Source organism: Alosa pseudoharengus, unplaced genomic scaffold (genome assembly GCF_046254945.1).
Source record: "Alosa pseudoharengus isolate Yale_2024_CS ecotype anadromous, Long Island Sound unplaced genomic scaffold, YU_APseudo_1.1 YU_APseudo_1.1_scf_11, whole genome shotgun sequence".
NCBI classification, from domain to species: Eukaryota; Metazoa; Chordata; class Actinopteri; order Clupeiformes; family Clupeidae; genus Alosa; species Alosa pseudoharengus.
This window is the reverse complement of record NW_027468576.1, coordinates 18,829,259-18,855,415: the sequence shown is the minus strand read 5'-3', so window position 1 is coordinate 18,855,415 and position 26,157 is coordinate 18,829,259. Positions and strand designations below refer to the sequence as shown.

General features: G+C 41.1%; 3 protein-coding genes across 3 annotated transcripts; all 3 read left to right on the top strand.

Annotated features, from left to right (window-relative positions):
• Positions 1 to 10,832: 10,832 nt before the first annotated feature.
• LOC143117530 (transmembrane protease serine 9-like) lies at positions 10,833 to 25,870 on the top strand. The gene is made up of 10 exons (XM_076279273.1): positions 10,833 to 11,056; positions 12,056 to 12,215; positions 12,350 to 12,485; positions 12,615 to 12,863; positions 12,970 to 13,126; positions 24,376 to 24,540; positions 24,787 to 24,943; positions 25,078 to 25,216; positions 25,328 to 25,576; positions 25,683 to 25,870. The coding sequence occupies exons 1-10, from the start codon at positions 10,993 to 10,995 to the stop codon at positions 25,833 to 25,835; spliced, it is 1,629 nt and encodes a 542-aa protein (XP_076135388.1). The 5' UTR covers positions 10,833 to 10,992; the 3' UTR covers positions 25,836 to 25,870.
• Positions 13,933 to 16,335, top strand: LOC143116886 (duodenase-1-like). The gene is made up of 5 exons (XM_076278248.1): positions 13,933 to 14,011; positions 14,135 to 14,285; positions 14,376 to 14,523; positions 14,650 to 14,913; positions 15,434 to 16,335. Exons 1-5 carry the CDS (start codon positions 13,954 to 13,956, stop codon positions 15,614 to 15,616), a joined length of 804 nt encoding a protein of 267 aa, XP_076134363.1. The 5' UTR covers positions 13,933 to 13,953; the 3' UTR covers positions 15,617 to 16,335.
• On the top strand, positions 19,846 to 21,645 carry LOC143116890 (granzyme B-like). The gene is made up of 5 exons (XM_076278251.1): positions 19,846 to 19,989; positions 20,091 to 20,241; positions 20,335 to 20,464; positions 20,603 to 20,872; positions 21,209 to 21,645. Exons 1-5 carry the CDS (start codon positions 19,932 to 19,934, stop codon positions 21,365 to 21,367), a joined length of 768 nt encoding a protein of 255 aa, XP_076134366.1. The 5' UTR covers positions 19,846 to 19,931; the 3' UTR covers positions 21,368 to 21,645.
• Positions 25,871 to 26,157: the final 287 nt, after the last annotated feature.

Sequence of the window (26,157 nt, the reverse complement as noted above, 5' to 3'; positions counted from 1 at the left end):
GTTGTATTGAGCGTGATAGATTGTTGAACATTAACATCCTGAAATGATATCGTCTCAAATGTTTAACACCCTCAGTTCCAGAATAGGATGGAGCGATCAGTCTTTCTTCGGAATTAAAAAATATCGGGAATAGTATCCCTGATTCGCTCCCTTTAACAAAAGAGAGTTGATTTCCTCCTCTAGGAAGTGGACTGAGCCCTCTTCCGTTTGAGAGAAGACTATACCGTTGAAACGCTGGGGCCTTATACCGAACTGTAGGCGGTAGCCTCTCTCGATTGTCCTGACCACCCACTCAGGGGCGGACGTGGCCTTCCATGCTGCAACGGGTTGAGCCAGTCGCCCCGCCGCCAGCCCCTGAGTGCCTGTATAAGCGCGCGGAGTGAGCGCCCTCATATGCGCTGCACTGTCGCCATCTGGTGGCTGAACCACTGACCGCGTTGGCCGTAGCCTCATATGTTTTGGTATTTGATTCTTTATGTTCAAACACACCATGGCCGTAGCCTTTATTGAGAATGTGTGAGTGATGTAGTGCGAACGGTGTGGTGACACTGCCTGTGCACTGAACATTCCCAAGTCTCCCCCCACGAGTTAGGAGTATGCTGAGGGCGGTTAGATGGCATTTGTTGGGGTCTGGTCGGCCGCGGTGGGCGAGGGGCTACTTTCCTTGGCAGGCAAAGTTTAAACGCCTCGTCCTCTTTCTTTTTATCGTCGCAGCGCTGTTGCATGAGAGCGACAGCGGGACCAAAAAGCACCTGGCCTGGCTCCACAGCAGCACAGGTTAATGAGTGCCGGCCAATCGACGTTGAGATGGGAGGCAGCCCGCTCACACACCTCCAAGAGTACGGCATGAGGCAGGGTGGAAGAACTAGACGTTGTGTTCTGGGCCGGGGGGAGGGGGTCATCCTCCTCCGAGCCCTCCGACTCGTCCATCAAGTTAACCTCCTCGACCGCGCCGGGCGGGTCGTGCTGCGGCGGTTCCGCTGTGTTCTGCTCGGACTGGTCAGCCCAACTGAGCAGAGCCGGGCCCTGGAGGGTTTCCGGGGCCTTCATGTCTTCGTCGTCTCCCTCGTGGTCCGACCACGGCTGCTCTTCGACGCTCTGAGTGGCGGCCACTTTAAGCCTCCGGCGCAGGAGCTTCCGAGGCAGAGCCATGCAGTGACTGCAACTCTCAGGTTGAGACAACGCCTCTTGAGCGTGCTTGTAGCCCATGCACACTACACAAAAGGGATGGGCATCCCTGGCTGCGATGAGGGCAACACACACGGTCGGGCAGGCGCGCGATGTGGCTTCCTGGACGAGAGCAGGTGTAGCGGGCTTCGAGAGAGCCATTAGGTTGGCAACCTGGTGGCAGGCGAACAAGCGACGAAAACAACTTAACAATAGGCGTCAGCCCGTTAAAAGAGAAAACGCCAGTAAGCTGGAAAGCTTCTGGTAGCTTCGTCTAACAGCTCGTTAACTGACCGAAACGTTGACAATCACACCCGGCGGAGGCTGATCCGGTGGGCTACTGGATGTACCAATGTTCATTTAACTCTGGGAACCTGGTCCCAGGGATGGATTACTGCACGGGCCTTCCGGGCCCAGACCCAGGGGCCCAAGGTGTCAGGGGGCCCTGAAGCCCAAGCCTTTGCATGGAATTATTGCCTCAATATCAACACATCAGGATGTAGGCTATGAATCTGATTGAATTTAGTATTGGCCATCCCCAAAATGCTAGCCTGACGAGCCAGACCCACATTAAAATGTAGGGTCTGGGCACTCACCGTTCGCAGTGCTCAGTCCGAGGGGCGGGATAATCGGTTGTCTTTCAAATTCCCTCTGCACGCAATAGGACAGCACTAAGTCCCATGCGTTTTCCCACCAGCGGAGCTAGTTGGCTAGTTCAAACTTTTGCCATCTCAAAACAAGCTCAACTCATGTCACACTGTTGGCCAACAGCAATATCCATCTTCTTTGTTTTCAAGTAGCAGGGAATTCAAGCCAAACTGTTGCAACTCTGCCATCAATCATTATGTTATGCCTCCCTAATGACTCTATAGACGATTTGATTGGCCTGATAGAAGTTTAATTTTTCGAGCTCACAAGCCAACGGAGAGTTGCTAGACTAGCCCTGGAAGCAAATGTAATTTACTGCCGCTAGGGTGTATCTAGATTTCTAAGCTACCAAAATGCACCAGAATACAGGAAATCACATCAAACAAACCCCCCTTCTACATATGCGAGAATTAGTGGGGAGCCCTTAATACATGTGGGCCCAGGGGCCCGAAAGTTCATAATCCATCCATGCCTGGTCCCTACACCTGAGAACCACTGATGTACGTTTTTTTTACTGTATGGTATAATGCTGAATGAGCCAAACAAAAATTTCCGCAGCAAAATTTTGGTTGGCCCCACCAAATCTCACTCCAAGGTTTTTTGAAAAGTTGGCAGCCCTGTGCTTACATGTGTGCATGGTTGTAGACTACTGTAGGTTACATGACATGGGGATGCCTGACACTTGTTAAAAATGAAGTCAGAAAAATTAGATGTCGGAATATTGACATTTCATATCAATAAGCATATTTTCGGAATAATGAGTGGTCGGAATAATGGGGTGTCGGAGAAATGGCATAGCGCCACAATTCACAGGGACACAAGGCACCTGTACCATAAAGGTAACGAATTGAACAGTTTCTTATAATAAATCTCTTACCTGCAGGTATAGTATGGAACGAACAGGAAGTCAGCTCCGCTTTTATAGTGTGGGATGTTCCGCTTCCGGGGGTCATGGGCGTGACCATAGGGAGAACAAACCCACTGAGCAAAAAGGGGTCCAAAATACGTCAAAAAGATGTGGTCGCCGTACTCCAGAAGACGTCTTCAGAGTAGCCAGAATGAAAGGTTTTAATACGTCTTTTCTGGAAGTTGAATAGATGTCTCATTTTGGGTGTTACATAGACGTCATTTAAAGACGTCTCAAAGACTTAATTATTGAACATCCAGAAGACTTCCTCAGAGTAGCCAGAATGAAAGTTTTTAAGACGTCTTTCCTGGACATTGAATAGATGTCTCATTTTGGTTGTTACATAGACGTCATTTAAAGACGTCTCAAAGACTTAATTATAGAACATCCAGAAGACGTCCTCAGAGTAGCCAGAATGAAAGAATTTAAGACGTCTTTCCTGGACGTTGAATAGACGTCATTTAAAGACGTCTCAAAGACTGAATTATTGAACATCCAGAAGACGTCCTCAGAGTAGCCAGAATGAAACTTTTTAAGATGTCTTTCCTGGACGTTGAATAGATGTGTCATTTGGTTGTTACATATACGTCATTTCAAGTCGTCTCAAAGACTTAATTATTGAACATCCAGAAGACGTCCTCAGAGTAGCCAGAATGAACGTTATCAATACATATTTTCTGGAAGTTGTATAGTTGGTTTTTAAGTAGGTTTAAGTAAGTTTAAAGTAGGTTTAATGTTACCCTTAACCTCTTTGACACACAGATAACTCTCAGTCCAAACTGTTTATTGCCGTTTATTGATGTTTGCTAAACGATTTAATCTTTTTAAAAGAGTTTTCTGTAGGCTACTCACGCCAGTGCATTTCCATTAGATTACATGCAATCGAAATGAACATGTTCCCCCATGGGGACGTTTCAGCCATGGTAACCACGATTATGACTAGATGGTATGTAGCAGTAGCACCAGTTTTAAACGTTTATTTCCATGTCAATGGTCTTAACTGTTTAAGAGGAAGAGAAAAGTACGAGAAGAGAAACTCATTTTCATTGGTCAAATTTTCCCCAGGCATTTTTACTACTGTACAGTATAGGCCTACTGTAAAAAAGTCATCGTTATTAATCCTTTGCTAGCAGTAAGGTACTGTAAACACAGCACAGTATATTAATGCCTAGTAAAAATTCTAGTAGGCTACATTTACAAAAAATGTTACAGTAGCTACATTTTGTTATTCAGTTTTAGAATACTTAGTCCAGCCATCTTGCAGGCTAAACACCTTTGTAGTTTATCATTCTAATAATCATAATCATTGTCGGTTTGTCACATGCAGGACAAGTTCATCAACTAATTCTGGCTGTCAAATACACGTCTAGATTATGGCCTGGCAGAACGGCTACTTGCAACTAATTTTGGTTGTCTATAGACGTTCAGAACCGGGTCGGCCTGGACTATTGTCTCAATGTCATTAATCAACTAATTCTGGCTGTCAAATACACGTCTAGATTATGGCCAGGCAGAACGTCTACTTGCAACTACTTTTGGTTGTCTATTGACGTTCAAAACCGGGTCAGCCTGGACTATTGTCTCAATGTCATTTATCAACTAATTCTGGCTGTCAAATAGACGTCCAGATCATAGCCTGGATGGACCGATGTGATATCAACTTGTCTTGGACATCCATAGATGTTGCTTGCTCAGTGGGAAGGTGAATAGGCAGAACAGGTGCTCATTCCTTTTAAGACTGGTGACGGTCAGAGTGAGGGTCTCAGGGTCCCCCTCTGGTTGAGAAGCACAATAATAGACAAACTAAATATGCGTCTTTTGCAACAAAGTATGAACATTACTCCGATATAATATAGAGGGAATGCACCGACAGCAGTCTGTAGAAAAAAGATCTCCGATTTCCTGTAGCATAGCAGCTCTTTTCCATTTGGTTTTGGATGAGGGAGTGTGTGTGTGGTGTGTGTGTGTGTGTGTGTGGGGGGGGGTCAGTTTCCTACCCATAACTAGAAAGTTGCTAGGTCCATAATCGCCTGCAGAGGGCCGCTCAGACAATGGCAGGTTATGTGACATCAAAATGATTTTGGAAATGTTATGTTAGGGTCAAAAAACTGTCAAGGGTGCCTTTAAAAGATGGACCTAATTTGTACAAGAGAAGAACTGAGAGAAAATGTGACAACAGTAAACATAGGCAAGATCACCATCTCCTGGTTCAAAAATACATTACTTCGGTGCAAGTAAGGGGGAGAGTATGCACAGGGATGTGATCCCCATTATATTGTTGAGATAGAGAGTCTTCATAAAGACTACCCCTGTCATACAGCAATAGTTTTACTACTTTTAACTAACAACTAATAACCTATTTTACTAGTTGTGTGTTGCTGTTATATCTTATTCCTGCTATCCTTGGGAAATTCTGAAACACCACAATAGATTGCATGAAAAACCTACCTAGCAACCAATTTAGCAACCATTGAAATTAAGCATCTATGTCAGTTTCCATAGCAACCAAGATGATTATACTAGCAAACCACTGTAGTAACTCCTTTATTTCTGATAGTAGCCACCATGGACACCCTAGCAACAACCTAGCAACGACTTCAAGTACCCTAGCAACAGCCTAGCAACCACATTCACAGTTAAAACCTAGCAACCAACATCATTAACCTAGCAACGAGCATAGCAACCACCATAACTACTCTAGCAACAGTCAGTTGTCATCAACTTTGACTCCCGTCAACTGTTTCCTCTCCCCACAACTGTTTCAAAATAAAAATCTTCACTACAATAATTCCCTATGAAATATTTGAACCATTTAAACTATTCAACTATTTAACTGTTCAGCCAATCCAACTGTCAGTTGTCATCAGCTATGACTCCCGCCAATTGTGTCCTCTGCCCACAACTGTTTGGCAGCCTGGGCTTTTCAGTCAACTAGTGTGATCAACTCCCAATCTACATTCAACTTTTAAACTGTCTACTTTTAAACTATCAACTTTTATTAAGCTGTGCAACCACCATGTCTGTCCTAGCGTCATTTTCATGCACTCGTAATTCCCTGGATCATTCTCTAGTTGCATCATGTTATATTAAGGCATCAGGATATTGAGGAGGTGGCCTATTACCTCTTGTTCCCTTTGGTTTTCTGTGTCCAATGCACTTTACTTACATATATCTACTTACCTGTCTCTGGTTTAACCTGTCTTTATGAATCTTATCCTCAAAACTGATAACTGACAACTGGCTTAGAGCCTCTACTTGGTAGACCTGGAGCGATGTGACAAGTTGAGCACGCATCCCAAGTCAGTTCAACTCATCTTTGAAAGGGCCTAAACCAGGGGTCTCAAACTCCCGGCCCGCGGGCCAAATCCGGCCCAATTCCGGCCTGCGACCTATGTCAAAATAATAATGTAATCCGGCCCTTGAGGGTATTTTTAATTGCGACAAACAACGATACTGATTAAAAAAGACGATAGACCCAAGTACGGTGACAAATCTCATTTGTACTCTCCTCCATTATTATGACCGCCGCGCAGCGAAGCGGCGGTCATATACGAGAATTTACCATGACGTCACAATAACAATATACATTCTTCTGGGTGGCAAAAGCTGAAGCATTCTCCATTGGCACTACTAGTAAACAACCCCTTCCATGTCATTTGACCAGGGGAGAGCGATCAAGAAAACAGAGTAAATGGCTTAAATGAATGATTTTCGTCTTGCGGGGTGCTACGGGACTTCTCATTCATATTCATACGGTTATGGGAAGTCTCATTAATATGCAATGAGTCATATGTGTCTCTAGCCATGCTGCGTCCACTCTACCCAGTAGTTTGAACGAAGTGAAGTGTCAGTCGAAATCAAAGGCGAATTATGAAAATGCTACGTGAGGTAAATTGCTTGGGGAACCCACCGTCGGCCGTAGCCTAGGCCTAATACATTTCAACAGGTAAGTTAATTCAAAAACAGACGTGGTGGATATTCAGACATAGCTAACATGAGAGACTGGCCGGTTGCACAAAACACCTAGTTCAGGTTCCCTTAAAATCTGATTTAAGGCCCCCTTAAAATAAAATCGGCTGCACAAACACATTTAAGTATTCTACTTGGTTTCCTTATCATTTTCCCTCAAGTATTTAAGGTTTTCTCCTTTTCTTATCTTATAAGAAATTCCGTTGCACAAACGACCTTAGCAGCCTAAATAACCACATGAGGTTCGGTTCGCCAGGCAAAATGTAACAAAAAAAGTTTATTTTGGTGCCCTGATGACAGTCAGGATAATATCTAACTAGCTAGCTAGTATTGTCCAATTCATGTCTGGCTTTACTGATGAATGGATAAATGTCACCGAAAATTATTAAGGTAAGATATCATAAACTTGGGTTGCAGACTACGGCATAACTTTAGCAAGCTAGTTACAACTATGTCCGTTGAACGTAGCCTACCAGTTGAGTTATTCATTGCTAACATTAGCTATTGATAGGCCTACAGTAGGTGCATTAATAACTATAGCTAACATCGTTACATTAATTGTCACTGCCGTGTTTCATCCGTCAAACTTGTCAAAGTTAGTTATAGGCCTACTCAGATTTGTAATGCGTCATTCACTATCTGATTTTATCAACAATATGTGCACACAGCTTGCTATTATTTTGGACAGTCCCGTATTGACCAACATCTGCATCCTCAGAAAAGCAAGCACAAATTAGCAAACAAACAATCTCCGTGGTTGATACTAAAGGGACAAAACTTAAAGTGCTTTGTGCAAACGGCCCTAAGGAGATAGCAATAAATGAAATGCATAGTAGCCTAGGCTAGCCTACTATAGCCTAATGTGTAAATGAACCTCAGCCTGCCATTGAGTGGTTATTTTAGTGACTGTTGCTGTTTGACTTACAGTCTGTTAGATGGTATTTCCCTGCTATCTAAAGGCTATGATCGGGTTTTTGTTGCTCGGATCGGATACAGATGTAAGAAGTGGCTACTCCGCCACCAGGCAGTCTTGCCATCTCTGTAGCATTACTTTTGACGACGTCCACTAGCATTAAACTTCACCCACAGGTTCCGCTGGATTTTTTTTTCTTTCTGAAGGACATCGATAAAAACCCTACACTTTTTGCTGTATATCTGGCGGCACAACCCCAAACACAACACGTTTTTGTTATTGTTTCAACTTTGATCAACAACAATGTTTTAACTATGTAAGGTCAGTGGAAGCCGCTTGCGTTCTGCCACCCGGAAGGATCTTGGAGCCTATTGTTTACAAACATTCTGAAATGCCGTATAGGTTTAGTCAGATTTTTTTTTTTTTTTTTTTTTTTTTTTCTTTTTCGCATGTCCAAATTTCTGTCAATGATTCCCGGGACACTGAAAGACCGGGGTAGACGAAACTTGGTGGGCATGTACCCCCACATGGATAGCATGGAACTGTCATTTTTCGTTTTGATCTGTAGCCCCCCCGCTGGACTGGACCCCCCGAAAGGAGGGTAGGCCAGACACAGTTCTCTGTGAATATCTTGAGAACTGTAGGGCCTAGGAGGACCATTTTTTCCGTATATTTGCCTCCAGGGGTCATGTTAACCCAGTTCATGTGCACACATGTGCACAAACAGATACACACACACACACACATTCACAGTAATCATGACACATACTCACACAGTAGACATATGTACGCTTCCATGCACAGGCACATACGCAGGCACGCACACACACACACACACACACACACACACACACACACACACCCACACACATAACATAAACATAACACAAACAATCAAGAATTTCTCATAATTATGAACAGGCAAGATGGAGGTGGGGTTGTATAAAATGAATTTTACATGTGAAATCTATGAACTAATCATGTTTTGGTACTTGTTGTCTAGCAGATACCAGTGAGAAGTGAGTGTGGATAATGCAATTTAGTGAGACAGTTAGAATCATATAGGCCTTTCAGCGTGATTTCTTTTTGTGGAAAAAATGTGCTGGACTGGGCGGCGGTCATATTTTGTACCGCTCTGCGGTACATCTAGTTTGCTAGACATCCAGAGCTTGATTCAAACCAAAATGGCTGCACAACGTTTTCAGGAAATACTTGTATTAGGGGTTTGCACGGACGTCACGTTCTGGCCGGTAACCATGGTAACCCAGCATGCGCGGCCATTTTGGCGATACTCAGTGAATGAAGTACAATGGAGTATTATGCACTTTGGATATCTTACGTGATTGTAGCAGTGTCTAAACAACAGAAAAACTCATCAAAATGCGTGTAAGATGCAAAGGCATATAGGGAAGGACTTGGACCACAAGAAAAGGCGCGATATTTCGAGAAATTACGATTTATTGGCAGCGCAGATCCATATGAGTTGGGTGAGGGAGACGAAGTACCAAGTTCAACCACAAGCGCCCCCCTTACTCTGATAACTTCTGTCATTATTCTCCTTTCTCCCTGGTTTTTTAATAACTTTTGGAAGTCGATACCTACACCAGATGTTTTTCTCAGTCTGACCTATTGGTACAACCTAAAACACGGCAATAATTAACCATTTTCCTTGACGATCTTAGGGATTTACTTCAGTGCCTAATGCTTTCTAATGAGGCGAGTATCTCCAATATGGCGACGTCCAGATCTGATGACACGCCGTGCAATCCCCTAATTACACACGAGAAACACGAAGACGTGCATTTGTAATGACGCGGAAGCGATGCAATAGTTTTGCACAAATTGAAGCAGACATAGCAGGCCTACACCAACTGTTGAAAAACGTCAAAAGTCTTGGGTAGGCTATGTTATTCACCTATTCTGATTCTGAAGGAGAATATCCTGTTGGAGATTATGATCGATCGTCTATTGACAGTGATGGTCACGATGTGAATGGAGGTGCGTCTTTTCGCGTATACCACGGTGTCCACTAAGCATACCATGCTTATTTCGACCCTCTGCCCAACATAGCTTGGTGGTTGCAGTGGTAATCGTGATGATAGTGTCCGTAATGGACGTGGTACAGACAGCAGGGTTTGTAGAAATAGGGCTCTGAAGAACTACAAAGTCACCCGCGATATAGGAACTGATTTGACCAGGATACTTTATTGTAGGCCTTGTGGTTATAGGCTAGTAATAGTTTACTATCGTTGGTATACATCTTAGGTGTTTTCCTGTTAATTTGTTATGTGGGTAATATGACAAAAAAGAAAGTAAATCTGCTCAAATATGTTCATCCAGTATTTACTGAAAGGTGCATAATTTGCTTGCCATCCAGTGGCAAATTAGATGGGTAAATGTACAACTTTTGTTTATACTCAAAGATTTTTACATTTACAGTAGATCTCTGACCACTTTCAAGCCATGGCCTTTTGAAATTTTGATATAAAAATCCAATGGTTGCTTTCTTAACCCTGACGCCTAGTTTGCCAGGTTTAAAACAGTTGAGAGGAAAATATTTTTATTTGGTGTGAAACACACACATAGGCCTACCTGTTTTTATGCTTTTTTGTTTGTTTTTATAATTTGTATTAATATTTATTTAATCATTATTTTATTTATAAGCTAAGGTTGCTAGCACAGGTGTCTAAAAATAGATAAAAAGTCTTGCACTTTCTGTTTGTAGTTTTGTGTTTGAAAATACAGTATTTGAAAAAAAAAAATTTAGGAAATAGCCGTTCTTTTTTTAAAATTATTCTTTAACACTGACGTGGCCCTCCAACGAGATGACATTGGCAGAAGTGGCCCCCAGCTCATTTGAGTTTGAGACCCCTGGCCTAAACTAAAGGCGTTGTGCTGAGTGCCAACCACAAACAAGCCTTGAGAGGGTGTTTCTCAGAGAGTGTCATAGTTGGCTTCTGCCCAAGCCCACATCACAGAAACAAAGCATCACGCCATGACACATGCCTGACCCTAATCGTTACAATAGGCCATACACTGAGATGCAGTAATAAAGGGTGAAACTGAAAATTCCTCACACAGTTGAGTCTGTGGCTTGGCTCATATCTCAAGATATTTTCCTTGTGTGGTTACAAAGACCGTAAGACGTGACGTGTCATATCTCTGGGTATTCATAGGAATTGTAGTGATCATTCATTCATTGGTAAAGGTCACTTGCCATACACTTCATCTCCCACAAGGTGAGTGTGAGAGACTATGAAAAATCTGCAGTCTTTACAGCTAATTGGCAAAAACAGTCATAGACCACATTGGGGAGGATGTGGACGAGCTCGATGTGAGTTATCCCCTGCAGTGCACTGATGCGTCTGTCACTTGGCTTGTAGACATCATGGGTGCTGCAACTCTGCTCTGCCTCCAGCTGGCAGCTTCCATGCTGTTGCTGGTTTCCTCAAGTAAGTTCCTAATCATATATCTGATAAGCTTATATTTATATTGATTATATTTCAAAGATAATACAATAAAAGCTATGTTGTTATACAAGGTTCTATGGTGAATATGAACTTGTTCTATAATTATTATGACCGCCGCGCAGCGAAGCGGCGGTCATATAGGTTTAGTCAGATTTTTTTTTTTTTTTTTTTTTCGCATGTCCAAATTTCCGTCAATGATTCCCGGGACACTGAAAGACCGGGGTAGACGAAACTTGGTGGGCATGTAACCCCATATGGATAGCATGGAACCGTCGTTTTTCGTTTTGATCTGTAGCCCCCCCGCTGGACTGGACCCCCAGAAAGGAGGGTAGGGCAGACACAGTTCTCTGTGAATATCTTGAGAACTGTAGGGACTAGGATGACCATTTTTTTCCGTATGTTTGCCTGCAGGGGTCATGTTAACCCATTTCATGTGCACACATGTGCACAAACAGATATACACACACACATACATTCACAGTAATCATACGTATGACACATACTCACACAGTAGACATATGTACGCTTGCATGCACAGGCACATACGCAGGCACACACACAAGCACGCACACACACACACACCCACACACATAACATAAACATGTACATGCACACATGCACACAATTCAAGAATTTCTCAGAATTATGAACAGGCAAGATGGAGGTGGGGTTGTATAAAATGAATTTTACATGTGAAATCTATGAACTAATCATGTTTTGGTACTTGTTGTCTAGCAGATATCAGTGAGAATTGAGTGTGGATAATGCAATTTAGTGAGACAGTTAGAATCATATAGGTCTCTCAGCGTGATTTATTTTTGTGGAAAAAATGTGCTGGACTGGGCGGCGGTCATATTTTGTACCACTCTGCGGTACATCTAGTTAATGAACTGATAAGGCATACATTACATAATGTACTTAATATTGTCTTTGTTTACAGTATTACATAAGTGTGATATCCACCATCACTGTTTTTGGCAGGTGCTCAGGGTGGGTATGCGGGCATTGTGAATGGCACAGTAGCAAAAGAACACTCCAGACCCTACATGGTCTCTGTGCAGAAAAAAAATGAGGAACATATCTGTGGTGGCTTTCTGGTGTCTGAGTCATTTGTCATGACTGCAGCTCATTGTATCACTTGGTAAGTTCTCTGATTCAAGTTTCATAACTGGTGATATGAGTTATGCAACAAAAGCTAGATTTAGCCAAAGCTGTCAGAATAAACTGTTGAAGATACCTCAACATAAAAAGTATGTTTTCTTTTCTCCTTGGCAGGGGAGTGGATTTGACTGTTGTGGTAGGGGGACATGACATTACAAACCAGAAAAGTGGAACAAGGATACCAGTGAAATACTACCATGTCAACCCTGGATACATTCCTGAGACACAGAATGACATTGCAATTCTACAGGTGAATAGCAATACTGAAGCCTTTTTTTACTTTCTACATTAACTTGGTGCACATTTAAAGATGCACTGTGTTGTTTCATACTACCTGCTCAAATCATTGTTAGTCACAGTTTTTTGATATGTTACACAGCTGACAGAAGGAGCAAAACAGTCCAACTCTGTAAAATGGATCTCTATTCCTGAGAAGGACAAAGACATCAAAGGGGCAGAGGTTTGTAGTGTGGCCGGATGGGGGGCAACAAAAACCAAAGGGCCTGCAAACAATCTCCTCCTCCAGGCAGATGTGGTTATCATGAAAAGAAAAGAGTGCAATCAATTATGGAAGGGATACTTCAGTGAAAAAATGCTTTGTGCGAGTGGTAAAGCAGGCTTTTGCCAGGTAAGCTGTGGGCAAATGCACTACTCACAAGGTCAATGAAAATATAAGAATACATTTGAGTTGCTCTGCTACTTTTGTTTTCTCACCCAGCTGATGTCTATTGCAGGGTGACTCGGGTGGCCCTCTGGTCTGCAAGAACAAAGCTGTGGGAGTAGTGTCGTTCTACGAGAGAAACAACTGTAACAACCCAAAAATGCCAAATGTCTACACAAGAATATCAGCATATCTGCCCTGGATAAAGAGTATTTTAAAGAGTGTCAAACACTGACAAAATGAAATAAATGCTTTCCATTACTTTTTTCGTTCAATTTATTGTTTAATTACATAATTCCATTAAAAAACTATTTTCTCAAGGTGTTTTACATAAGCTTGCTTGATGGCCTAAACCAGATACAGCAAGCATACCAACCACAGTGGAATTACTGATTACAATAGCATCACTGATAGTCATCTACCCTTTCGCTGAGTTGCTGTTTCTTCCCGCATGATGAAATTAGTGGTGACACTGCAAAAAGTGCACACGCTCAAAGTGCACCATGGGAACCTGTGGTTAGTACATCACAGCTCAGAAGTGTTTCCTGTGGGTGACCTCATTAGGGGTCTTTACAGGTAGAAGGGTCTTTACTGGAAACATTTCAGACGACTGCAGGTTGAGACCACAGCACATGTGGAAATTACGAGAACATTACTAATTCAAACTGTTATAAACTGTCACTGAAATGGGCAAATGATTTGAATTTCAATTAAAAGACATGTTGCAAATGCCACCTTTGTTTCTGTCAGTCGATGCTAATATTCACGGCAATGTTTTTTCACAAGCATTCGGAATTGATTGGTGCCTGCAATAAAACGGCATGCTTGAATATACAATGTTAGGCCTGCAATGACTATTCAATTGAATCTTAACCTCAGCAACAGACAACAATAACTTATGACTCAACTCATCCATTTGAAACGGTCTTAAGACACGTGTCATCGATGTGATATGCTAGGTTGCCTGAGAACAGAAAACCACAACCACATCGGTTGATAAAAACCAGGTACGCCCCAGCAGTCCTGCAATACTGCCCCCGACCTCTGAACCGGAGACATGTGCGCCCTGCACTATCCCCTAAAGCTTTTGACGATGCTTCTTCTGCACGTGCATGGTAAGTCAAATGATAATTAAAAGTCCTGACTATTTGCCCTTTGATAGCAAGTCCTGCTTAGTTGCCATTTGATAGCAAGTTGATTCATGCAGGTGCAACTGTTTTCCTTCATTTTTTTAAAAGGTTGTTATGCTGAGAAGATTATTAATGGGAGGAATGTAGCAGCTAAAGCCATGCAGTACATGGCATCAGTGCAGAGCAATGAGAAGCATGTCTGTGGAGGCTTTGTCATAAAGCCCAACTTTGTACTGACTGCAGCACACTGCAGAAAATGGTAACTTATCACATGATGTACAGTAGAAGAATGATATTTTTTCTTTTGTTTGAGAAAAAAGATGATGTTATCGATATCTGTGATCTATAGCCTAACAGGCAAAGTGAGTGTTGTTCTTGGGGCACACAACATCCATAAACCAGAGAAAAGAAAGCGATATTATATTGGAAAACAAAACAAAATCACCCACATTAACTATACAAGAACCAAAACTGGAAATGACATCATGCTGTTGAAGGTATGTACCAGTGCTGTCACTCTGTGACTCTGAAGTGACACTCGGTCTTCATTCTGTGTTTCCTAGCCTTTGTCATTTCAAAAAGTGAGTATGTAATGCTGTTTAATCCTTCGCTTATATTTCAAGCTGTCAAGGAAAATTGGCAAAGATGTGAAAACAGTGAACATCCCATCATCTGATGAGATGAAGATGAAAAGTGGCACAAACTGCTTGGTCGCTGGTTGGGGTAAAACAAATAAGAATAATGCCACAAATCGGCTCCAGGAGGCCGATGTCCAAGTCGTCGATTTCCAAGAGTGCCAGGCAGAATGGAATCAGAACAGCATCAATCAGGCACTTCCTAAAAATGTGATGTGTGCCAAAGGGTTCAGAAGGAGTGGTCCAAGTTCGGTGTGTATATAAGTATAAGTATATATACTCTTTTGATCCCGTGAGGGAAATTTGGTCTCTGCATTTATCCCAATCTGTGAATTAGTGAAACACACTCAGCACACAGTGAACATACACAGTGAGGTGAAGCACACACTAATCCCGGCGCAGTGAGCTGCCTGCAACAACAGCGGCGCTCGGGGCGCAGTAAGGGGTTAGGTGCCTTGCTCAAGGGCACTTCAGCCGTGCCTACTGGTCGGGGTTCGAACCGGCAACCCTCCGGTTACAAGTCTGAAACGCTAACCAGTAGGCCACGGCTGCCTGTATATGCTAAACTGACTAATTCTAGCTTTTACATTGTCCCCATAGCAACTTGGGGTTAAGTGCCTTGGTCAGGGGCACAACGGTGGAAGCCGGGAATTAAACCCACAACTTTCAGGCCACTGCACGCTAGCCCAGCTCCTTAACCACTACCACACCACACCTTATATCAGAGATGTCAAGTACTTGATTTGGTATTATTTGTATGTGCTTGTTCCAGACAGACTCGGGAGGTCCATTGGTGTGCAACGGCCTGGCTGTGGGTATAGTGTCGTTCAACCTGAATGCTGAAAGCTATCAAGAGATCATTCCTGCTGTTTATACTCAAATCTCAAAGTTCCTGCCATGGATCAAAAGCAAAATTGGTTCCAGTTTTGATTTGCAAGATTCTTATTTTGAGTAAATGCATAGTCATATATGTGCCTATCAGATATATCAGGTAGTGTAATGAGCAATGCGATATTATAATAAATAAAGTCTCCACATTATTTATGGATTACTGTTTCATGTTAGCCTAGAAATCTAGACGCGCCCCTAGCAAATTACATTTGCTACCAGGGCTAGTCTAGCAACTCTCCGTTGGCTTGTGAGCTCCAGAAATCGAAACTTAATCAGGCCATTGAAATCGTGTATAGAGTCGTTTGGTGGGCTTAACATAATGATTGATGGCAGAGTTGCAACGGTTTGGCTTGAATTCCCTGCTACTTGAAAACAAATATCCTATTGCGTCCTATTGCGTGCAGAGGGAATTTGAAAGACAACTGATTATCCCGCCCCTCGGACTGAGCACTGCAAACGGTGAGTGCCCAGACCCTACATTTTAATGTGGGTCTGGCTCGCCAGGCTAGTTTCATGTCCTAATTGTTGCTTAAAAAGACTATGGTCACTAATCAGTGTAGCAGTAAAATAAGAGGTGGGTAAATTATGAATTATGTGATCCCGGTAATGTGTTTGATTTTTTTTAAAAGGCATTCAGATGTTTGATGATGGTGGAGGTTATTGTCCATTGTTTATAACAATACCACTGGTATTAAATGGTTCCAAGAGTGTTGATGGGTACATATTGTGAATGTGGATAATACAGTGTGATTTTGGAATGTTAAAAGATGCGATGTGAATAAACTCTTTTGAGAGGTGGATAGACTCTATTTCTGAAATGTGTAGGTAAACAGAGGTGAATAAACTGTTTACTTGCATTTACCCAGTTGATGGCAATTTTGATTGTTGTCTCCACATTGTTCTGAGAATTTGAGTTATTTTTTGAACTTGCAATCACTGATACAATCTTAAAGGGAAAGACAACATGGTTTCACATAAAGATCCACCAGATGCTGTAACTAAACAACAGGGCCGTAGTCACCAGACTTTATATATATTTGTTTATATTTTAATATTCAGACGTGACCAAAATGTCCCCCCCAATATTCGGACATAGAAAAATAAATAAAGAAAAACACGCTATAGGCTATTACAGGAAACCAACAAGTCCCGCCATCTGAAATGCAATCAAACGTAAATAACGCACAAATTAGTGACCTGTTTATGGTTTCAGACAGAGTAGCCTACACTGTGAGTGGTTTGTCCTGGAGGTTTTGCGTTTGATGCGTGCGCTATCAAAAGCTTCCTGCACCCTGCTGCGGTGCAGGCTGTCAACAATATCGCAAAAGATACCGGACGTACAATTCTCACAAAACTTGTTGGAAAGGTGTAGCACTGTCTAAGGAAACCCCATTCATTTTTGAAGCTGATCAGACTCAAAGGGAACTTTGAAGCAATTCCATATTGTAGCCTATTTTTTCGCAATGATAGCGAAAGTGAAACGTAGTGTCCTTTTATTTGAATTTGTGCGTGCCTGTGTCATTCATTTCTTTCACATGTCTTACAACATAAATAATGCATTCATATGCTAGTAGTAATGTCAGAAATGAACCGGTTTATAAGCCTCTTAGAAATGGTTGTTGCATCTTGCATGTTACATTTAGATGCGCGCTCAATCGCGCATCCATGCAGGCAAAATGTAGCACTCAAATGTGGCGACGGCACAAAAGTTGAAAAAACTTTTACAATGGCGGTGATAGCCTACAGTTATGTGAATCGCGGACAATAACCAAAAAAGGAATTTCCACCTCCTTTCACCAAATAAAGGCTGTGTTTCTACATGTTAACACAAAACGTAATTTCTGTCAGAAACCAGCCTATAATGCATAGGGTAACTTGAAGTGAGTCAGACAGAAGAGGGACCTGACTGACTAGCCTATCTTGAATCCCATCCCGTTCAAACTACCTTAAAATTGTGTGATTAGCCGCCAGAATAATAAAATCAAAATACAAAATATGATTGGGCTATAGGTCCAAACCTATGAGTAAGCATTCAGTGTAATATAAAGGTTATCAAAGATACTCTAGTATGTATTTTCTTTTAAAATATACATTTTGGAGACAAATGGAGTCATACCACAGGTCTATATCCAGGGATAGATTATTGAATGGACCTACTGGGCCCTAGAGCTCAGGGGGCCCTGAAGCCACTGTGTGAAGTTGCTTCTCCGCCCTTCTCTTCTATTTCCACAAAACTCACAAGTTGTCATAATATAAAGGGTCATTTTATTTAAGTCTTCCGGGGAAGTATGCCCCCAGGCCCCCCTATCTTAACTGGGGAGGTTTTTTTTGCATCTATGCACAGGGGTTCATAATCCATCCGTGCCTATGTCCGTCAAAAGTTTGGTATATCCTAATTGACTGACTTAACTAATGACTTGTTTGTGATTTTAATAATATTTTTGCATGGCAGGAAATGTATTGAAATTCTGTTATTGAAATTCACACCGCACCACAGATTTGGTCCCCCCCAATGTTGACATCATGGCTACGGCCTTGCTAAACAAGCAAATAGTCTGGATTGAAGTATCCTTCCAGGTTGCCAAAAGATGACGTTGATCAGCTCAACTTGCGTGGACCACACTGAATCAGATTCTGATTAAAGCCTACCTAGCAACCCAGAGTAGACAGATAACTACTGCTGCAGGGGATGCACTCATGTATCCCCAGGCATCATGCAATGATGTCATGTGGAAAAAACATAATCCTCCCCCTTATTTCTAAACACACATAAAGATGCTCATGAATAGAATACAGATTACAGAATAAAATCATATGTCACATGTCATATGTGAAAGAACAGCAGAATTCTTCTATCCAACCATAACTCTAGGAAACATAAGTAACATAAATAACAAACACAAGGACATAAACTACTTATGACATGACATGACATGATTTCCATACTCTCACAATGAGCAAGACATTTGAAGTGTATGAAATATTCAGTAATCAGTGAAATATTATTGCTGCAGACAGTGGTCATAGTACATAGAATAGCAGCACTAGCGGGCACCAGTTCAGTAATAAAAGCATTGGATTGTTAGGAGAATAACAATAAAGCTGTCTAGTTTTTTGTGTCTGATTGATTTTGTCACCATTTTGATCATTTCTCTCACCAATAATAAACAGATGATATGAGGTCACAACACAAGAGCTTTAGTGAACTAGGTCATGGGAAAAAAGACATGACAAACAGGACGCCTATTCAGATGAATGAAATGAATGATGAATGAATGAAATTAAATGAAATTTCACAACTTTACCTTCAGATTATCAGTGTATTTAGTCGGTTAAGATAATTGAAGGTCTACAAAAATTACATGTCACTCAAATATTCAAGTATTATTCTTTTTTTAAATTATATTTTTATAGACTCATGAATGATGCATTGACAGGAAAGCACTTTCGTTGTACCTGTGACAATGACAATAAAGACCTGTTCTATCTGTTCTATTCTTTTCTGTGGGATGAAGAGATCAGAGGACGTAGAGACAGAGGGGCCAGGATGACACCTGCCCTCCCCCACACCAGGCAGATGCAGGCTTGCATGTGGAACATCTGCAAGAGTTTGACCTATTAGTGTACATTTCCAGCAAACTGCTATGGTCAGCGTGGTCAGGTGAGCCAGGCCACAACATACTCTATAGAAGATGAGTACGTGTGTGTGTGTGCACACATCTGCACACGACTACTGTACACTTTTCTGTAGCCCGCACAAGGGAGGAGCCTGTGCTGGTGTGAGAACAGTCTGTTCTGAGGAGATAGGTTATTGCTAGACCACAGTTCAATGACTCACCCCAATGAACTCAAAGATTCCTTTCAAATACAAAAATATATTTATTTTAACATTCAAGATAATTCCGTTCACTCTATGCAAATCATAAATTAATCTGTACATTTTATTATTAAGGTATCAATGGTAAGTATACAAATATTATTAGTATTGCAACATATATGAAACTATTTCATTTGACTATATATATATATATAATATATTATTGATATTCTATTTAAAATCTATTTAAATATTACATGCAGCCTAGCAGAAAGACTGAGGTAGTCAGGGTTGTAGTCTGTATGGAGAAGGCATGCGCCCGCCTGCACATGCTCACACACACACCCACACAGCTTCTGAGTGTAAAAATAAGGTTAACATATTTTTACAAGTTTGCTTATAGGTGTTAAGGCAAGCGGCAAGCATTACGTGTCACTCAAAGAGAAGCCTCTTCTGCGAGGTAAGTGCTCTGTGAGAAAGAAAACCACAGATGTCTCACTGGTATAAATATGAGTGTCTCTGCTGGCACAGATCAAAGTGAACAAAGACTACACTCAAGAACATGAGTATCCAGCACAGCCTACTTCTCTTCCTCGCTTTGGTACCAAATGCACATGCAGGTAACCCATGTACAGACAAAAAAAAAAGCATTTTTATGGATGATGTATTTAATTGGCGAGTTTACTTACGGTATGCACGTTACGTTGTTGAATGATTTAAGCCTTGTCTGGAGATGAAATCATCAATGGGCAGAAAGCCAAAGATGGTTCCTTGGAATACATGGCATCGGTGCAGATTGATGGCACCCATGCGTGTGGGGGATTCCTCATTAAACCCAACTTTGTTCTCACGGCTGCACACTGTGACAAAAGGTTTGTATTCCTTCAGCAGATTCAATGATTGATCCAATGATATTCAGATGCTGCTGCTGTAGATTTGTGATGCCTTTTTTCTGTTACGCACAGTGGTGAGATGACTGTTGTCCTTGGCACACATGTCATTAAGGGAAATGTTAAAACACACAAAGTGGACAGCAAGATTAAGTATGGATCATACAAAGACCCCTTGACTGGAAACGACATAATGCTATTAAAGGTATTATTTATCATCAACATTTTTATGTAAAAGGTTGGAATTGAAAGTATGGAAAGTTTTAGCGCTTCAAAGCCAAAACCAGTAAGAAAATACTAATAAATGTTTCTCTTAATTTCTCTTATTTTCTTCTATGTGAAGTTATCCGAAGAGGTTAAATTAGGCAAAGGGGTGAAAGTAGTAAATATCCCAAGAAACGGCAAACCAGTTAAGCACCCCACAGAGTGCTTAGTTGCTGGTTGGGGTTACACTGACAACAGGAACAAGAAAATATCAGACGATCTGCAGGTTATAAATGTGACGACCATTGACACAAAGGAATGCAAAAATGTGTGGAAGGAAGTAAAGGTGACTCTGCCAGCCAAGGTCATGTGTGCCGGAGGATATAAAACCAAGGAAGGGGCCTGCCAGGTTTGTACATCAGTGTTTCGTCTGGAGTGTGTTTCCAATATACTACAACTTGTGAAATACTGTACATATACAGTATACACACTCTTTATATTCTAAACTCTCTTTATTGTATTTTACATGCATCAGTTATTAAGTTATTCATTAAGCAAATTTGTTTATATAAAATACTTCTATTACATATCATCAGTGATTACCCTTATCCTATCCTTTAAACTTATATAAGGAGTGCATTGCACTAACTTGGCTATTAATTATATAGTACTTGCATACAATAGTGTGGGGCAAGGGAGATCTGCCTGTAAGCCTAATTGTATGTCTATTAATTTGATGTTACAGGGTGATTCAGGGGGGCCACTGGTGTGCAGCAATGTGGCTGTTGGCATTGTTTCATTCAACCTAAGGGAAAACTGTAGGTACCCTAATGTTCCCAATGTCTACACACAGATCTCAAAATTTTTGCCCTGGATTACAAAAAACATAAAAATCCATTCTTGAAGGTCCAGGATTCTGACAAAAAGTTATTTGATATTTAAACTTAATAGGCAGTTAAATCATAACAGCCCTGCCGACATCCTTTCTGCGCTCCTGACATTTCTCATAGCAGATAATGGACTGATTATGTTTGTTATCAGAGGTGTGACGTACAGTATCTCTCTAAATACTCCATCTCTCTGAGCATTCAACTGTTTCACAAATATGTTACATGATATAAAAAATAAAATCACCATGAGTGAAAGTTTCTTGCACTTCCAATAAAATTCTTAAGTCTAAAACACTGACTGAAGCACAATTATTAGTAGATTAACTGTCCTTGTACTTTGTAATTTCATTCTGATGTACCGTATTTTCTGGACTATATACTTCAATTCACTCATTTAGCTCAGATCAGTGAAGAACTAGTAGCCTAGCCTACAAAAAACGTTGGGGAGAAAACTGCTAGGAAATTATCTTCTAGGTTTGCTTCTCATAGGCTAGCTCACTTCGGATTTTAACCAGTCTGTTTAATGCCATGCCATAGGCCTACTCCACCTAAGCGCCATCTAAGTCATCGGCCAGTGAAAGTACGGCATTACATGAAATATCCATAATGGCAGTGTGCTCCTTTATAGCAAAGCTCCTTTATAAACCGCAAATATATTTTATCAAGTGTTTCCTTTGAGTTCAGAAGGTGCTTGTGACAGCTGGATTCTACGAGTTTGTTTCATGCTTCTAAGCTCGGATCGTTACTATGTTTTATCAATGTTCTTTTTAAGGCATTCTTTTCCAATGTTACGGCCATTAGGGCAGAGTTGCTGGTTGGACCCAGAAGTAGGACACAAGCAAAAAATGGTAACAGGTTCAGTGGAAACAAGAACCACTTAAAGAAAAACAGCAGGCAATGGCAGACCAAAAATGAAAGTCAATGAGTGAAGACAACATAAGGTCCAGGGCAAACAATCCAAAAACAGTAATCCAAAATCGTGGTCAGAAAACAGTCCAAAGTTCAGTAACAAAGTTCAGTCCAACAAGGTCAAAAAGTAATTCCACAGGGAAAGCAGCAGTAGCAGTAGCAACAAGATGACATCGCAAGATAACACTGAAGGATTACAAGAGCCCAGCCTAAATACTGTGCCTGACTAAGTAATCAGACACAGGTGTGCTGAGCAGCAGAGCAGGGAGACAGGAGATGCAGTAGGTCAGCAGCAAAACATGGCATGGAGTTGACCACCTGGGAATGGAGCACCTTAAAAGTGCAGCCAGCCAGGTAGGTACAAGAAAACCCGGCTCAGGATCTGGAAGGTCCTGGACGATTCGTGACATCCAATCGATTTGCCAAATTATTTGGCAAATGGAAAAGCAAAAAGATTTTGCAATTATATTTGCAAATCCCTTTTTAAAATTAGAGTATTTAATGATAAATAAATAATTGATTTACAAAAAACATTTTGTAAATTATCTTTTTTAAAACTTTTTATAATGGCAAATTAACAAACTTCGTTTGCCATTTAAGTGACACATCGGCCAGTGAATCCTCCATAAGATTGAACGCTCAGTGCTCACGATTTCGCGGGCATAATAAAATAACAAATAATTATTGGCTGATTAAATAATTAAAATACAAGCACAACAAACAAAGGTGCACATACAGAATATCATTTCACAACATGAACATTTAAAACACAAAGCATGCTGGTCAATGGAGTTAATACAAGGTTATTAAGCGTATGCTGGTCAGCTTATACAGGTGCTTACAAATATAACAAACCCACACAATTCACAAGGACACAACACACCTGTACCACAAAGGTAACGAATTGAACAGTGTCTGATAATAAATATCTTGTATAGTATAGTTCATACCGGAAGTCAGCTCCAGTGTGGGACGTTCCGCTTCTGGGGGTCATGGGCATGACTTGTTTAAGCCTACATTAGGGCTCAAGAATAGGCAGAACCAGAACCCCAGAGAGGTGAACGAAGGTGCTCATTCGTTTTTAGAACATAGAGACGGCCAAAGTGAAGTCAAAACATATCTGGGTATTGAAGTGAAAAGATGGACCCCCTTGTACAAGAGAAGAAAATATAAGAAAATGTGTAAACAGTAAACATGGGCAAGAGCGCCATCTCCTGGTTAAAAAAAAATGCAATAATTTGGTGCAATGAGGATAGGATGCACAGGGATATGATATGATCCCCATTATATTTTGAGATAGAGAGTCTTCATAAAGACTACCCCTATAATTTACAGCAATAGTTAAACTATTAACTCACAACTAATAACCCTTATTTTACTGTAGTTGTGTGTTAAGACATCAGGATATTGAGGAGGTGACCATATTGCTTTTCTCTTTTGTTGTCTGTGTCAAATGCTCTTTACTTACATATCTCTACTAACTACTAGGTGTCTCTATGAATTTTATCCTCATAACTGATAACTGACAACTGCCTTACAGCCACTACTTACTAGACCTAGAGTGATGTGACAAGTTGAGCATGCATCCCAAGTCAGTTCAACTCATCTTTGAAAGGGCCTAAACTAAAGGCGTTGTGCTGAGTGCCAACCACAAGCAAGCCTTGAGAGGGTGTTTCTCAGAGAGTGTCATAGTTGAGGCTTCTGCCCACGCCCACATCACAGAAACAAAGCATCACGCCATGACACATGCCTGACCCTAATCGTTACAATAGCCCATACACTGAGATGCAGTAATAAAGGGTGAAACCGAAAGTTTCTCACACAGTTGAATATGTGGCTTGGCTGATATCTCAAGATATCTTTCTCATGTGGTTACAAAGACTGTAAGACGTGACATGTGTCATATCTCTGGGTATTCAGAATAATTGTAACTGCGAACATTCAAGCATTCATTCACTGGTAGAGGTCACTTGCCATATCATCCCCACAAGGTCAGTGTGTTTGTGTATTTGTGTGTATACATGTGGGAGTGTGTGTTTGCAAGAGTACATGTATGTGCACGTGATGGGGAGGAGATATGAGGGACTATGAAATTTCTGCATTCTTTACAGCTAATCGGCAAAAACAGTCATAGACCACATTGGGGAGGATGTGGACGAGCTCCATGTGAGCTATCCCCTGCTGATGCGTCTGTCACTTGGGGTTGTGAACATCATGGGTGCTGCAACTCTGTTATGCCTCCAGCTGGCAGCTTCCATGCTGTTGCTGGTTTTCTCAAGTAAGTTCCTAATCATATATCTGATAAGCTTATATTGATATTTATTAGGCTATATTTCAAAGATAATACAATAACATCTATGTTGTTATACAAGGTTCTATGGTGAATATGAACTTGTTCTATAATTATTAATGAACTGATAAGACATACATTACATTATAATGTACTTATGTATGTAATGTTTACCTGTACTTTGTTTGTAGTATTACATAGATGTGTGATATCCACTATCATTGTCTTTGGCAGGTGCTCAGGGTGGGTATGTGGGCATTGTGAATGGCAAAGTAGCAAAAAACCACTCTAGACCCTACATGGTCTCTGTGCAGAAAAATAAGGGACATTTCTGTGGTGGCTTTCTGGTGTCTGAGTCATTTGTCATGACTGCAGCTCATTGTATCACTTGGTAAGTTCTCTGATTCAAGTTTCATAACTGGTGATATGAGTTATGCAACAAAAGCTAGATTAAGCCAAAGCTGTCAAAATAAACTGTTGAAGATACCTTAATATAAAAAGTATGTTTTCTTTCCTCCTTGGCAGGGGAGTGGATTTGACTGTTGTGGTAGGGGGACACGACATTACAAACCAGAAAAGTGGAACAAGGATACCAGTGAAATACTACCATGTCAACCCCGGATACATTCCTGAGACACTTCAGAATGACATTGCAATTCTACAGGTGAATAGCAATACTGAAGCCTTTTTTTACTTTATTTAAAGATGCACTGTGTTGTTTCATACTACCTGCTCAAATCATTGTTAGTCACAGTTTTTTGGATATGTTACACAGCTGACAGAAGGAGTAAAACAGTCCAACTCTGTAAAATGGATCTCTATTCCTAAGAAAAACAAAGACATCAAAGGGGCAACGAATTGTAGTGTGGCCGGATGGGGGGCAACAAAAACCAATGGGCCTCCAAACAATCTCCTTCTCGAGGCAAATGTGCTCATCATGAAAAGACAAGAGTGCAAGAAATTATGGAAAACATACTTAAGTGAAAAAATGCTTTGTGCAAGTGGTAGAGCAGGCTTTTGCCAGGTGAGCTATGGGCAAATACACTACTCTCGAGGTCAATGAATATGTAAGAACAAAATTGAGTTGCTCTGCTACTTTTGTTTTCTCACCCAGCTGATGTCTGTTGCAGGGTGACTCGGGTGGCCCTCTGGTCTGCAAGAATAAAGCTGTGGGAGTAGTGTCGTTCACGGATAAAAACTGTAACAACCTAAAAAAGCCAAATGTCTACACAAGAATATCAGCATATCTGCCTTGGATAAAGAGTATTTTAAAAAGTGTGTAACACTGACAAAATGAAATAAATGCTTATATACCTTCCATTACTTTTTTCATTTAATTTCTTATTAAATTACATGATTCCATTAAAAAGTATAAAGTAAAAAGTATTTTCTCAAGGTCTTTTACATAAGCTTGTCTGATGGTCTATATCAGATAGAGCAAGCATACCAACCACAATGGAATTATTGATCACAATAGCAGCACTGATCTCTGAACTAGTCATCTACCACTTTGCTGAGTTACAGTTTGTTGTGAAATTCTTCAGCCTGCATCTTGAAATTAGCGGTGACACTGCAAAAAGTGCACACGCTCAAAGTGCACCATGG

Coding starts and splice junctions, on each gene's coding strand:
- LOC143117530 (XM_076279273.1), top strand. CDS start 10,993: ATGGGTGCTGCAACTCTGCTCTGCCTCCAGCTGGCAGCTTCCATGCTG. Junction 12,486..12,614: donor ATGACATTGCAATTCTACAG/GTGAATAGCAAT, acceptor TATGTTACACAG/CTGACAGAAGGAGCAAAACA. Junction 25,217..25,327: donor ATGACATTGCAATTCTACAG/GTGAATAGCAAT, acceptor TATGTTACACAG/CTGACAGAAGGAGTAAAACA.
- LOC143116890 (XM_076278251.1), top strand. CDS start 19,932: ATGAGTATCCAGCACAGCCTACTTCTCTTCCTCGCTTTGGTACCAAAT. Junction 19,990..20,090: donor GGTACCAAATGCACATGCAG/GTAACCCATGTA, acceptor GAATGATTTAAG/CCTTGTCTGGAGATGAAATC. Junction 20,873..21,208: donor CCAAGGAAGGGGCCTGCCAG/GTTTGTACATCA, acceptor TTGATGTTACAG/GGTGATTCAGGGGGGCCACT.
- LOC143116886 (XM_076278248.1), top strand. CDS start 13,954: ATGTGCGCCCTGCACTATCCCCTAAAGCTTTTGACGATGCTTCTTCTG. Junction 14,012..14,134: donor GCTTCTTCTGCACGTGCATG/GTAAGTCAAATG, acceptor TTTTTTTAAAAG/GTTGTTATGCTGAGAAGATT. Junction 14,914..15,433: donor GAAGGAGTGGTCCAAGTTCG/GTGTGTATATAA, acceptor TGCTTGTTCCAG/ACAGACTCGGGAGGTCCATT.